General features: G+C 29.8%; 1 protein-coding gene across 4 annotated transcripts in view; it reads right to left on the bottom strand.

Annotated features, from left to right (window-relative positions):
* Positions 1-14,460, bottom strand: part of LOC126736267 (AN1-type zinc finger protein 6) — a 63,807-nt gene that overhangs the window by 9,647 nt on the left and 39,700 nt on the right. For 3 of the 4 annotated variants that reach the window (XM_050440542.1, XM_050440544.1, XM_050440541.1), the window contains one exon: positions 1,421-1,595. In XM_050440542.1, coding sequence (XP_050296499.1) covers positions 1,421-1,519 — 99 coding nt within the window. In that variant the 5' untranslated portion in view covers positions 1,520-1,595. Of the gene's footprint in view, positions 1-1,420; positions 1,745-14,460 lie in introns of those variants that run through there. The other variant, XM_050440543.1, reaches the window with a different exon arrangement.

The following is a 14,460-nucleotide window of genomic DNA, read 5'->3' as shown; positions in this document are numbered from 1 at the left end:
ACCTCTATAATTACATATTTTGTAATTTATACACACGAAAAATAAAACAACCTTATTGACAAAAATGGGAGTGGCTTCAGTATGTCCCCAGTAGTATTTTTTTGTTTTGTCTGAGACACTTTTTACTTAAATGGGTTGGCTGTGGACTCGATGTTAGATAATAAAAGCATAATATAGTTTTAGATTTTATCTTATTTTGTGAACAAAACACATTTATCAGGTGTTAATAAAATAGGCAGTATTTATTTAAATTATTTGACATTTTATGTAATTTAATATATTATAAGTATACATTTTGAAAAAAAAACATAATTAAAGATATTGAATTATTATTAGGTAAATAATAATGATGAGGTTTAATGTAAATTAACTTATAGTCAAAACAATAAATATCTTTATTAATAAAACATTGGTATAAATAACTAAGAGCAACCATAAGAACCTATAACCAAAACTATAATCTAATGATTAACAGGGCTACCTCTCGCATGTCAAAGATATTAGATTGGGACTTGCATGCACCTGGGGCGTACGCTTGTATGTACACAAGCATATACAAGCACATCCACAAGGGGTGCCAGCCACTATTTAGCGTCAACTCAAGGTTTCAATCCCTTTTTGTAATCCCAACTCCACATGTGCATCAATCCACTTAATATTATAATGATTATATAAATAAAGAAAAACTTACCTATAATGAGACACGACAGAAAATTACGATAATCGTACTAGTACAGTAGCCACTCCCATTAAATAATAAAAGAATATTTGTTGACGTAAGTGACATTTGACAGTCTTTTTTATTTATGAATTTATCCATATTACATATTTCATATTCTTGATTTGCGTGTGAAAATTTGTGTTTATGACCTAGTATGTAAGTGATGTAAATCCCTTTAAGTTACAGAATTTGGTTACTTAAGGCTTTTGATAACGGGATGGCTAGTCGCAACTAGGGTGTAGTTAAGCCGGGTGTAATTGTAAATTATACGTAAATAGAAAATCCTTTATAATTTTTAAAATTTTGCATTTTTTTACTTCATCCTCACTTTTTTATGAATAAAATGTTCAAACTCAACATTCTATGTAAAAATTTTCAAAAAAAAATCGGTTTTTAGACGTCCCTTTAACTTTACCGGCCCCCAGCACTCTTTTTATTAATGACTAAAATTTAATAACGGCAGATTAAAGTGGTTTATTGAAAAAAAAACCTCTCATTAAATATCTTCGTAGAATCTTAAATATTGGTGTTGAGATTTATAATTCAAGCCCCAAAATTCCCAGAGGTTTTAGAAATTGTTTGGTAAATATTTAATAACACGTAGCTCCTTTGGCAGCCTTTTCGTGGACTGATCGATAAACAAGCTCAAGCACGCAAACGATTCATACATCACCATCATAAAGTAGTGAGGGCACTTACTTTGTAACATAAAGAGCAAAGGCCGTCTGTGGCGGGACTGCCATAAAAGCCGCATCCCGATCGACAAAGGGCTTGCATGGGGTTGGATTCGCGCTCCATCTTGAAGCTGGGCGCGCACTCGAATTCTCCGGCTAGTTTAGGGCCGCCAAGGCACCACCGTTAGCGTTGTCAAAATCTGGAAGAAAAATATGCATCTTAGTTTGGCTGCTCGAACAGATATTTATATATTTTAAGGGGCAGGTTTAACACAGTAGTTAGCTCATAGTATAAAGAGGATTTGTCCCCGGTAAAATTCGTATTGTATATTGTATATAAATTGTCAAATTTGACAGATTGTTTTGATTGACAGGCGTGACAAGTTGTAATTTATTACCTTGTGTGGACGAGAAGGTATTTTGTAGAGAAGTTGATGTAAGATATATCATGTTCAGTTTAAACGGCTCTGCAAATCACAAAAATGTCTTTTCCATTACTGCGACACAAGTACTCACTTTACACAATAGGATAATTCTGCAGTTTTTGTTTGTTTAGACTACACATTTACATTAACGTTTTTAATTGACAGTCAAATTTTGTATATAATTTAAGCCACATATTCACCCAACACATTGATATACATTCTTTATGGAATTGAGTTGGGTTGGGTTATTGGTTTTGTGATTTGAGTGTCACACCAATAGTGCCCACCATAGGACCCATATTTTTTACGTTAAAATATTTAAAGAAATTCATTAATTTATTATATTAATATCATGAAATATCTATATTATTAAAGTTTTCAATTAAAAAAGTAATTGATCACACTCTTACTGGCATAAAACAGAGTCTAGAATTTTTTCTCTATTTTTCGACGCCTCGCTATAGCATTTCTAGGTCACTAGTGCAGTAGTGCGTTAAATAATTCATCGTCCTATTGTTACCAAATTACAAATTGTTACTAAATCTATTTAAAATCTTAAACCACAAACTTTAATTTGTTAGGATAGTGGACAACTGTTAGATTAAAAGATCATTGGTGTTTTGGCCTAGTTAATGTTTTTATTGTTAAAATTAGTATTTAGCTTACATCATTATATTTTAATTCGAGCTCTCAAATTGATAAACATCAAAATGCTGGCTGCATATTTAAGGCTTAACTCAGCTTTTCATCTTAATTTATTCTTTTTTTTTTTGACGAATCAATGATATATCTATATTCATAAATTGAAAATAACCTAATATATATAATATCCACAAAAATAATCACAAAAAATCCTCAAAAATAAAAGTAATTGGTTATTTTCAATTTATGAAAGTAAAAAAATTTGATTTTTATATAATGTATATATAATACATAATGTTATACTTTTATAATGTTAATATTATACTTTTATCAAGTTTCTATAAAACCTTAAGGTTTTTCATATTATATTGTAGTACTAAAATATGAGATCGTAATCGAAAAGAGCTTTTAAATTATTTGGCAAGAATAGTTCCATCTGTTAATTTCAGTGAACTCAGATTTAGGTATCAAAAGGGAAATTTGAAAAAAAATAAATAAAATTACCAACAATTGTGAGCAGTTCAAATGAACTAAAATTCATTAAAAAGTTACACTGTACAATAACTGAGGCATATAATAAGAAATTATTTTTATTTCTACTACAGACCCATTTTAACATGGAATTCAGAACTAACGATATTGGATTATTAACTTGAATTGAATGGTAAGTTTAAACATATAAAAGGATATTAAAATACATTGAAGAATGCATATTATATGCATGCCTTGTGTTAAGCCAATAGTTCCTAATCCTTTTAAGCAGGGGCTTAATATTGTGTCGATTTTGAGGTTAGAAATATATTGGCCGGTATCCGTAATTCAAAAAAGTCATTAAAAATAAGTCACATTTTCTTATGGTTTATTCGTAAAAAAATAAATCCTCATATAAAATATCTACACCCGTAACACGGAGATGTATGACCTTTAATCTAAAGAATTCAGTTTGCGATCACTTTCCTCGTTAATGAAACAAGTGCAACGGAACTTGGATTTTACAGAACGATTTCGTAATCTGACCTCTTAACCCACTTTTATAAATTTTATACGCTATACGGCGTTTCTTTAAATTCTTTCATATAATGAAATGATTACTTAATACAAGTAGACAGATCATAAAACATAACAGCCTAATAGGGTCAGGTGTAAGTTCTACGAGACTTTGACCATCGGGCTCTAACAAAGAAAAATCGAAAGGTGCAACCAGGGGCAAATGGCCTCTTAATATTTTACTGGTTATATATAAAACACCTGGCGTTTTTTCTTTGCTTCCTTAAATGTGTACTGTGCTGACGTGGTGCACGTAGGTATTGGTGACTTCTGGTTCACCAGACATCATAATATGGTGGATACGGCGTATATTTAAAATATTTCAACAAATGCCTATACGATACAATGGTCTAAAATAGACCTAATGTCCATGTGAAATAATTTTGTTCATTAATAATGCCGCGTTTATTCTTAAGGGAGACATAAAGTAACATGTCACTTACAGAATCTCGGAGGTATCGAGTTTTTTATTGTTGAAAAATTCGACTTAATCCATATAAATACAAATATACTTTAATATCGGGAATCACTTCATTGGAGCCACATTTCTTTCCATGGTGTGTTCTCTTGGGACCTGCAAACATTCAGTAGTCACTATGAACCAGATCTAGAGGATGATACAGTGGTCAAGCAATTGAAAAAGCATTGATTATTGTTTTCATCAATTCTTTTCATAGATCTTTTTTTTATTTTGCATTTGAGAACTTTTTTCTCAAAAAGTGCAGTTTCGATACATTCAAGAGTTTTCCAGCGACGTGTTACGTTAAAATAACTTAGCCTTTTCAATACTTGGCCCTTTCCTCAGTGCTTGGGGCTCAATAGATATCTATAAGTATTTTACAAGAAGCGTGAAAATCTTTTAAACACATCTTTAAAATTCCTTGTAAAATATAATTTTTTTAAATCTCTATTTACCTCAGCTTCATTTGCAAAAAAAAATGATCTAAAGTTGAGATCTGGAGACTTCTTCAATTTGCCAATTTGTGAAAACCCAATAGTATTAATAGTGAACTTTAGAGACCTTCCTGGGTATGCTGACAGAAGGTTTAAAGATGGCAAAAAAGTGGTTTAGTGCAAATTCATTATTATTAAATATAATAAAAACCTTCAATATTTAATTATTTTTAAGACTTGATAATAACATTTCTCAGAATGTTATTATATTTCTGGGTATCTTAAGAAAGATTTAAGTTTTAAACAAGACATTCTTTTTTAATTAAGAAAATTATCGTGTTTCAGAGTCAATTACTATATGAGGGTAGAGATGCTCTTTTGGGGAAACTTTAAAGCAAACGAATGTTTTAACTATAGTCTAAATTTATTACTTGTGAAAAAAAAACAATAACACTAAGACATAGTCTTCATAACAATAGAGCTCTACAATGACGACAATACCAATTAGGTTCTTCTTTGTGACGATTCGAACACTGTAAAGTTTAAGTATTAAAATGTCTACGCAACAGTGGCAAAAAAATTAAATTGGTTGACGTACCAGCGACTAGTGAACAAACATGTCTGGGAATAAGGGTTTTTTTTTTGTATTTCTTATGGTTACCCTAAATGTGACACATCATTTTTAAGTACAATCAATACACATACAATCTGCTATTTAACCAAACAAAAAAAAAACAATATAGGTGATCTGGAGGTAAGGTGATTAACAGAACTTTGTCATAAAAAACATAAAATTAAACGTCGCCCTGTATATATAAATTCACATGTGTTTTTTCTTTTTTTTTTAAGTTATTAAGGGTGGTTCGTTTTGAAATGAAAGCACTGTATAAGAGAAATTAATATTATTTTATTATAGAAATTAATATTATGTATTTTTTTGAGTTAAAACCTAGAAGATATATTTAATAAAGCATATAAATTTAATGTTCAATAGATAATTTTAGAATTCACGACAGGAAATGCTAGTTTGTTAGGTTGATTATAATTAATTATAAAACTTAATTTTATGGTCAAAACTTAAAAGGTATTTTTAGTTTGGTGACAAACATTAACGGAAGTAGCAGGGATTAACTACATATAAAATAAGCTTCATTCCCAAATTGAACAAATAATAAGAACTGGACCCCTGTTTGTTATTAACAGTTTGTGCTAATATTAGCATTTAATTATGATACAATTTTGGAATTCTTTTAGTCTGGTTGTTTAAACTAGATAGGAAGGATGTAGTAGGCAAGAAATTGCAAGAAAAAAAGGAATTTACATAATTTTTCACAGGCAAGTGATAAATGGCTTGCCAATATAAACAAATCAGGTTGAAGTTGACCTGAAACAACCTGCTGTAAATCAGTGTCAGATCGGTTTTAACAGAGCCACTGTTGCATGTATGAAAAAAAACATAAATTATTTAAAATCATCCTGGCACTCTTAAAGGAACGAAGAGTTAATGAGATCAATAACATTTGACCTATAGTTAGTATGTTTTTAATGGAGGGAATAGGACATGCGGTCTACCATATCAAGACCTTTTTGTTTTTGTTATTTATATGCATATGGTTTTTCATTGTTTTCCACATAAAATACAGGTTCGAGGTCATTTAATATCATATGACTGGAGGCCGTTACATTCATACAAAAATAGTGGATTGGACCTAGTTTATTAATTATTAACAGTTTGCTTAACATTTAATTACGATACAATTTTGGAATTCTTTTAGTCTGGTTGTTTAAACTAGATAGGAAGGGAGTAGTAGGCAAGAATTAACAGAGCCATTGTTGCATGTATGACAAAAAAACATAAAATATTTAAAATCATACTGGCACTCTTAAAGGAATGAAAAGGTAATGAGAACAATGACGGTTGACCTACAAACAGTATGTTTTAAATGGAGGGAATAGGACATGTAGTACCTATACCATATCAAGACCTTTTCGTTTGATGTCATAGAACTGACGGCCATTAGCCTTCATATACAAAAAGAGTACATTGTTGAATCTTCTTTTAAAATTCAGATTGATTTTTGAAAAAAAATCTGTACAATCACTCTCCATACAATTTTCTGTTCTTCATATTCTATACTAAAAATGAAAGACAGTGTTTTACAAAATATGGTATACATATGATAATAATACATTAATCTTTCATTGCCTAGACCTATAATCTTCCAATTAGAGGGGTTTCTCTACTTGAAGGCACTTGCGTCTTCTTGAACACTCGGTATTTATTTACGAGGCAGAATTTATATCAAAAATTAAATCAAGCTAAAACATTATAATTTAATGGTGCTATGAGTCACTTCCTTAAAAATTCCTGCAACCGCATGTTTTGTTCTACAGTTGCTCGAAGTTTGAGTCATCAAGTGTTCTGCACTTTTATCGAAATATTTTTATTTGTTTTAATTGATATCTGAAACACAAAAATTGTTTACAAAGTAGGTAGGGAACTAACGCATCTTAAACGTTAATTGAACATAACCTTTATTTCGCACCATTTTCGAAATGTTTTAAAAGAAACAATGGCGCAAAACCTGAAATATCGGTTATCCAAAAGGGTGATCTCAACTGAACTTATAGGGTATTGGCCGGCTAATGTTACCGTTTTTTCCGTCCTTGTAGCGGAAACAAGAAGATAGCCTGCCAAGGCCGTGCCACGCCGCATGTTTATTTTCCTTTTTACAAGGGCGTTCAACTCACGTTTCTCGGGAATGTTAATCGGTTCGAGTTAGTTTCATATTTTCTTCAGATTTGTTTGTTTTGTTTAACAGGTTTCAAGATTTCAACTTGTTTTTGGTCTTTCTGGATATAATGTTCGCAAGAATAATGATCGAAGTGCACGGACTATTTACTGAGATATGCTTAGTGTTCGAAACAATTAGCTAAGCAATAAATTAATATCATATGAGGTAAAACATCAGCGAAACAAAAATAACAACAATTATTACAAATTTGTGTGATGCTTTGGACTCTACTACAAATCAAATGGTCCAAAATAAAAATTCAATACAAATATAAAAAATACTCTATCTAAAGAACCCACTTTGCTTGAGCCGGAATCAGAAACTAGGTCACGTTTAATCACAAATAAGTTTTTTAACTTTTTTTATCTCGTTTTCGTAGAATTGCCGCTCACCGTACATTTTCGGCAGTTTCCCACATAACGAGTGATCGGGCAGCGCGTTCGTAAAGGAAAAGTAGGTCACTACTAAATTTAATAACGTCACTACTGGATTACGGGAACTGGGTCACCAATTTGAAGCGTCAGATGGTGCCTTTCTCGCATCTCCTACAGGTTTATTGCATTTAGTTTGGCGTATTGTGAAATATTTTTGTTTTGTGTATTTCTTGAATATAAAATATACAGTAAACAGGAAATACAGCATGATTATACACTAAATTAATTATTTTAGAAGTTTTAAACAAATAATTGATAAAAAATTATTTAAGAAAATAATTATATATAATGGTCAGATGGAGTAAATGGGCTATACATGCCTCATACATGAAACACAATGTTATTGCTTTTAAGGAATTCATAACAGATATTTAATTAGACAAGTACTTATAGTTTACTGTAATGGTCAGCTTGACATAGAAGCTGAGAGAAATTTAAATTTAAACCCTGATAGAACCTCATTTTAGATATTTTTTTTCTGAAATACTTTTATATTACTCAAAAATATTACATACAATTTTTTACCTAAAACTCTAAGCAGCAGTGCTTATAGCGCTGGCCTCGAAAAATAAGAATAACAATTAAACAGTGTTCACAAAAATCATAGTTAGGTATATACAAATAAATTGTAAGTAGATTACTATAAATAAATTTTAGAAAAAGTAGCCACATAATTAATCCCATTAGATAGAAAAGTATTTTTTTAGTTTCACTACAAAAAGTTTTAAAATTTTGAATATTTCTCAAATTATTAGGTAGCCCATTAAATGCTTTACATGCAGAGTACATTGGGCTATTCAATCCAATTATAGTTCTATTACATATATACATGACATATAAATTTAACTGATCTCTGGTATTGTGTCTATGACTGTCATTTGAGAATACAACAGTTGTATTACATTTTTCAAACTTTATTAACTTATTCAATTTAAAAACTTTAAGCTCTCTATAAAGCGACTCTGTATTAAGTATATCATAATCATAAATATATCATACTGAAATAATATTTTAAGAACCTCATTTTGTAATATTTTGACATTGTCAAATTTAGTCTTAGAACAGGTTCCCCATATAGGCAACAAATATCTGAGGTTGGACAAGAAAAAGGCATTATAGATATTTATTTTTGTATTATCTGTTAGGTAGTTTCGGCTTTTATATACAGTGGTGGCCAAAAAGTATGGAAACTTTATTAATTTGTAATTTTTTTTTTTAAGAAACCAGGTTCTATATTAAAGGAACTTATGTTGTGATAAAGTATATATAATATATTACCTAACTTAACATATTAATTTGAAATTAAACGTATTATAAAAAGAAAATGAAATAAAATTAATATTTTCTTGGCCAAAAGTTTGGAAACTGAAGAAAGTTATTTATATAAATTACATCTAAATCAAAATCTGCTAATATTTTGTGGCATATCCCTCCGAATTTATTACTTCTCTACATCTTCGTGGCATAGAATCGACAAGTCTTGCACAGTCTTCACTGGAAATGGCAGCCCACTCAGTTTGCAGTATTTCCCACAGTTGAGCCTTGTTTGAAATTGAATGGTTTTGAATCTTCCTGTCCAAATGATCCCATAAATTCTCTATGGGATTCAGATCTGGGGACTGTGAAGGCCAATCCATTAAAGCAATGCTCTGTTCATTTAACCAGTTTTTCACAAATTGGAACTTGTGTTTAGGGTCGTTGTCTTGCTGAAACAACCATCTCAGAGGCATTTCCTCCTCAGCATAAGGCAACATGTTGTTCTCCAATATGTCTTTGTATAGAAAATGGTCCATTATTCCATCAATTTTAACCAGGGGGCAACACCTGGTCGGAAGAAACAACCCCAAACCATTACGCTTCCACCACCATGTTTTACCGTAGGGATTTGGTATTTGTGGCTGTACTTTATACCTTTTGGTCGCCGGACATAACGTCTCCCGTCACTCCCAAATAATTAAAACTTACTTTATAAACAATATAGTATTCCAATTTTGGTGAGACCAGGTAAGATGATCTCGTGCAAATTTCAAGGGATCCTTTCTATTTTTCTTTGATATTAGTGGTTTCTTTACAGCAACTCTTCCAAAAAGCCCCACTTCATTTAGCCTTTTTCTCACCATGCGAGCAGACACAGAAATCCCCATTTCACTCATTTCTCCAGAAATATCTATAGAAGTTTTCTTTGGGTCATTCATCAATATTCTTGACATTACCTTCATAACCCTTTTGGACAACTTTCTTGGTCTTCCTTGCTTGTGGGCTACCAAAACATTTCCTCTCTCTAATAATTAAAAAAAATTTTTATTATTTTTGAAACAGTGCCTTTTAAAATGTTTAAATTTTTACATATTTCAATTTGTTTTAACCCTTCTGATATAGCTCAACTATTTTACTTTTTAAATCACTAGATAAGTATTTACATTTAGGCATGGTGCCTGTCTTCACTCAAACAAAATCGTACCATTAAACAGCTTGTAGTAAACAATAATTATGATTTTATTAAAGGTTTCCATACATTTGGCCACAGAGAAATAACTCCTCTTTCATCAAAACTAATAAACATCATTCTTTTGCTTTACCTCCATTGGAATTTCTTTATTTGCTGATAAGCTGTTTATTCATATTTTTGAGAGTTTTCGCATTGCAATATTTTCTGCATTTTTCGAAAAAGTTTAAAGTTTCCATACTTTTGGCCACCACTGTATACAGAGTATCATTGCATTTATTTTGGATGTTATTTTGTTTCTATGAGTTTGCCAATTCAATGACTGATCAATATTCAGACCGAGATATTTCATGAAAGTAACTTTCTCCAGGTTGATCCCATTTATGTTTAGTTGAATATTACCTATACTTGTTTGTTTTTTTGTTTGAAGAGCATATATTTGGTTTTATCTATATTAATTTTTAATCTGTTAAACTAGTCATTTATAGCTCAGATCAGCATTAATAAGTTGTGCCAACTCTTGTTCATTTCCTCCTGTATATACAAGAGCCGTATCATCCGCAAACGCAAAATATCGAGCTCGTAGGTTGGCACACCCCCAAACTCAAAACTTACAATAATGGGCCTAATACAAAGCCGTGCCTCAAGGCTTTGTTCCATACCTGTTTAAAGACAATTCACTAGCTGCACCCTCCCAGGAAACATATTGACTTCTGTCATATAAGTAGGAACTCTGAATTAGATTTAAAAGGAGGTCTCCAAATCCAATGAGCCTTAAGTTTTTTAACAAAATATCGAAACTTACTATGTCAAAGGCCTTCTGTAAGTCAATGAATACCACAAATACAATTTCCCTCCTATCTAGGGAGTTTGAGACATATATAATAAAATCAAATGTTGCAGCGAGAGTACTGCTATTTTCAATGAAACCATATTGAAAATTATCCACCAATGTATTTTTATAAAAGATGTGATTCTTTTTTTTAATAATTATTTGTAGTATATTTGATAGGGTGTTACAGCAGTAATAAGTCTGTAGTTATTCATCTGATCTTTGTTGCCAGATTTAAATATTGGAGTAATTTTATTCTTTTTTAATTTTGTAATGATATTTATAATCTTTTAAATTAATTATGTCCAACACTCTGACCCCATCCTCGCCCGGAGAACAATTTCACTTTAATCCCATGAAAATTTTAGAAACCTATGCACCAACCATCACAAATGGTTGGTGCAACATTCAACATACTATCACTACAATCAACTTCATCAAATACAATTCCATTATCAATATGTTGACTCTGGCTAATAAGTTCATTAACAATATTCCCTCCGACTGGTGAAAAATGTTTATTTAGAGAATTATTGACAATATCCTTTTTTTCTTGTTCCATTTACGTTTAAAAATTAATTTGAGTGTTTTGATTTATTTTTAAAAAAATTGTTAATAGATTGCCATTGTTTCTTTTGGCTGGTGCCTTCATGTTCCTATTCTTTATAAAAATACTGATTTTTTTATTTTTCTTTTGTAAGTAAAGTCATGTTTTTTCATCATTTCTAGCACCTCCTCATTGATCCATGAATTATTTTCCCTTATCCTAAGTACTTTAAAGCATTGAGCTTCATTTTTTGATTTCTGGATCAGCTCGGTCAGATGAAATGATGATAAATATGTATACATTTTGAATATTTTGTTTAATATATACATGCACTTATATAATCAACTGTACTAATCTTATGACTTACCTTTGGTTTATATATTTTACTGTCATAATTTATATGAAATAATAATTTATTGTGATCAGAAAAAGAACAAGAATCAACATGTAGGTTTTCAACTAAATGTGAGCTGATATGAAATACAAAACATGATCAATAATAGTATGACTATGCTTTGTCATTTGTGTTGCATTTTCATATATAATTTCATTATTTATTTTAAAGTTATTTTGAATTAATAAGTTTTTATAGTTAGTGACCAATGATGACCAAGATATGCAGTTTAATATTGGAGAATTTCTAGGCTTGGTATTTTTATACTCATGACCATAGAGATGGTGCACATAAACACAACAAACGTTATTAATTTTAAGAAATCCATAACCGATATTTAATTAGATGTTGGGACTAAAGAAAATAAGGGACTGGTCTGAATTTTTGATAAAGATGATGCATAAAAAATATAAGAGTTATAAGGAGATTAGTCGCAGACAGTATGTGAGATTTAATGCTAACAATCTTCCTTACTGCACTCCTAAGTTCCAGAAGTTCCCTTTACTAAACATTTAATTGTCTATAAGATGGGTATAAAGAATATAATTATTGCCCTTAGTAGAAATGTAAATATTTTAGAAAATATGATGGTTTAGAAATCAAGTAAATAAACTTTTACTAAAAAAGTTTATTTTAGTTTACAGGAGATATATATACAATTTCACTGTAATGTGAATACTATTATATTCCTCTTAACTTGCTCCTTTGTAGTTTTTCTCTCTGCTTGATTTACATTTATTATTTAATTTAATATTGAGTTATTAATAACTGTTTTAAAACTTTTTATATCATAACAATTCTTTCTGTATAGAGAGCATGAATATCTGTAAATATTACCAGTATTGACCAAGTTTATATATATCTTATATATATCTAGTGTTTATAGATTCAGATACTTAATGGAAAGAAATTTGAGTGCAGTTTTTATATAATAAAGCATTTTTGGCTTTTAATATTCACATATTTATCTATTTATTCAAACCCCACAGTTTATTGACTACAGTATAATTTTCTTTCAGCAAAATTTGCTAAAAATTAAAATAACAATTAATTTTTAGCTAATTATTAATAAAAGGAAAAGCTGAATAAATATTAATGAAATATATAGAACTGTTAAAATAAAACAAATAGGCAAACATTAATCTAAAAACATATATATTTTTTATTTAAATTTACTATTATTTAATTATTTATTATCTTTTTTAAAGAATTTAAGTAAAAAATAAGTTAACTGACTATTTCATTTTGAAACTTAAACTGAAAGGAAGACAATGTTATAATAAATAATTGGTCATTCATTGTCATCTGTATACTATATTTTTCCAAAATGTAGTCATGAAACAAACTTCAAATAATAATAAAACTAAATTATTAATTTTATTAATAAAATGGCAAACAATCTTAGTGGCACCTAAAACCAAAACTTTATGCGCATATTCTCATAATGCAGATGACACTACAGTAATCAATTTTTACAAATAAAATGGGTTTGGAAATAAACAAAAATATTTTGATCTAAACCTGCGCGCATAAACTGTACTTTGGCCTGTTGCCATTATAAGCTTCCTCCTTATCCCAAACGTTTTAAATATGAATAGAAATGTATAGCCAAGAATTAGGTAATAAAGGACATTGAAGGTCTGAACATTCTTTGAAGGTCTTTGCATTAAATTCAGATATTTTTAAATATTTCGTGAGTGTGATGTAAATGTGAAACATGAGTAATATTGATAAAGCTGATATTGGCAGAGTTATGAGTAAAATGTTAGTTTTTCAGATATGTTTCCTACTTTTTTTATCATATTTACAATACATAGCAGAAGTTGGCCTTAGCCTCAAAGAAGTACAATTGCTGCAAAAAAATAATTTTAGAATACAATTGAATGCTGACCAGTTTAACTATTCTTTTAAATCTCTTTGGCATTATGACGATTTTTAAATTATACTAAGGTGATACAAAGGATATTGATTTACTTCATCCTACAAAAACTGAGAATAGTTGAAAGGCATCAGAATGGTAACAAAAAACATAAATATCAACCACTTTTGCAATTACTAGAATCAATAATATTAAAATATTTTGCAGTAAGAGGATCCATCCATGTACCATGAATGGTAACCATAGAAGGTTCAATGAAGGGTGGGGTTATTTTTTGGTCTGGATATAAGCCTTTTGCACAGAAAGAAAAATGAAGGAATTTATGTCATTTTTACAAATTACAGCATGATAATAACTTTCTTGAGAGTGGTGAAAAAATGTTTTATTTTGGCCCTCACAGCCACCTGATCTTAATTGAATCAAAAGCCTATGGGATTGAAAAAACAAAGCTCTGAAAAATTAAAATTATTTAAACAGTTCAGGCCAAAGAGATATGTAAATATAAAAAAAGCTTCTAAAAAAAGCACCTAACTAATAAAGTATGATTTTTGTATTCAATTCATATTTTTTAATTAATGGGATATTTGTTGCTATAATATTATCTAATATTTATTTATTCATAAATAGAACGAGCCATTTTATCACTAAAACATATTTACAGTCATTAATTCTTAAATTAATGAGGTTAATTTTTAATATTAAAATGATTAATATTAAGATTATTTCTTTG

This window comes from Anthonomus grandis, chromosome 5 (assembly GCF_022605725.1).
Source record: "Anthonomus grandis grandis chromosome 5, icAntGran1.3, whole genome shotgun sequence".
Classification (NCBI taxonomy): Eukaryota; Metazoa; Arthropoda; class Insecta; order Coleoptera; family Curculionidae; genus Anthonomus; species Anthonomus grandis.
The sequence above is the reverse complement of the archived record's forward strand: the minus strand, read 5'-3'. Positions and strand labels throughout refer to the sequence as shown.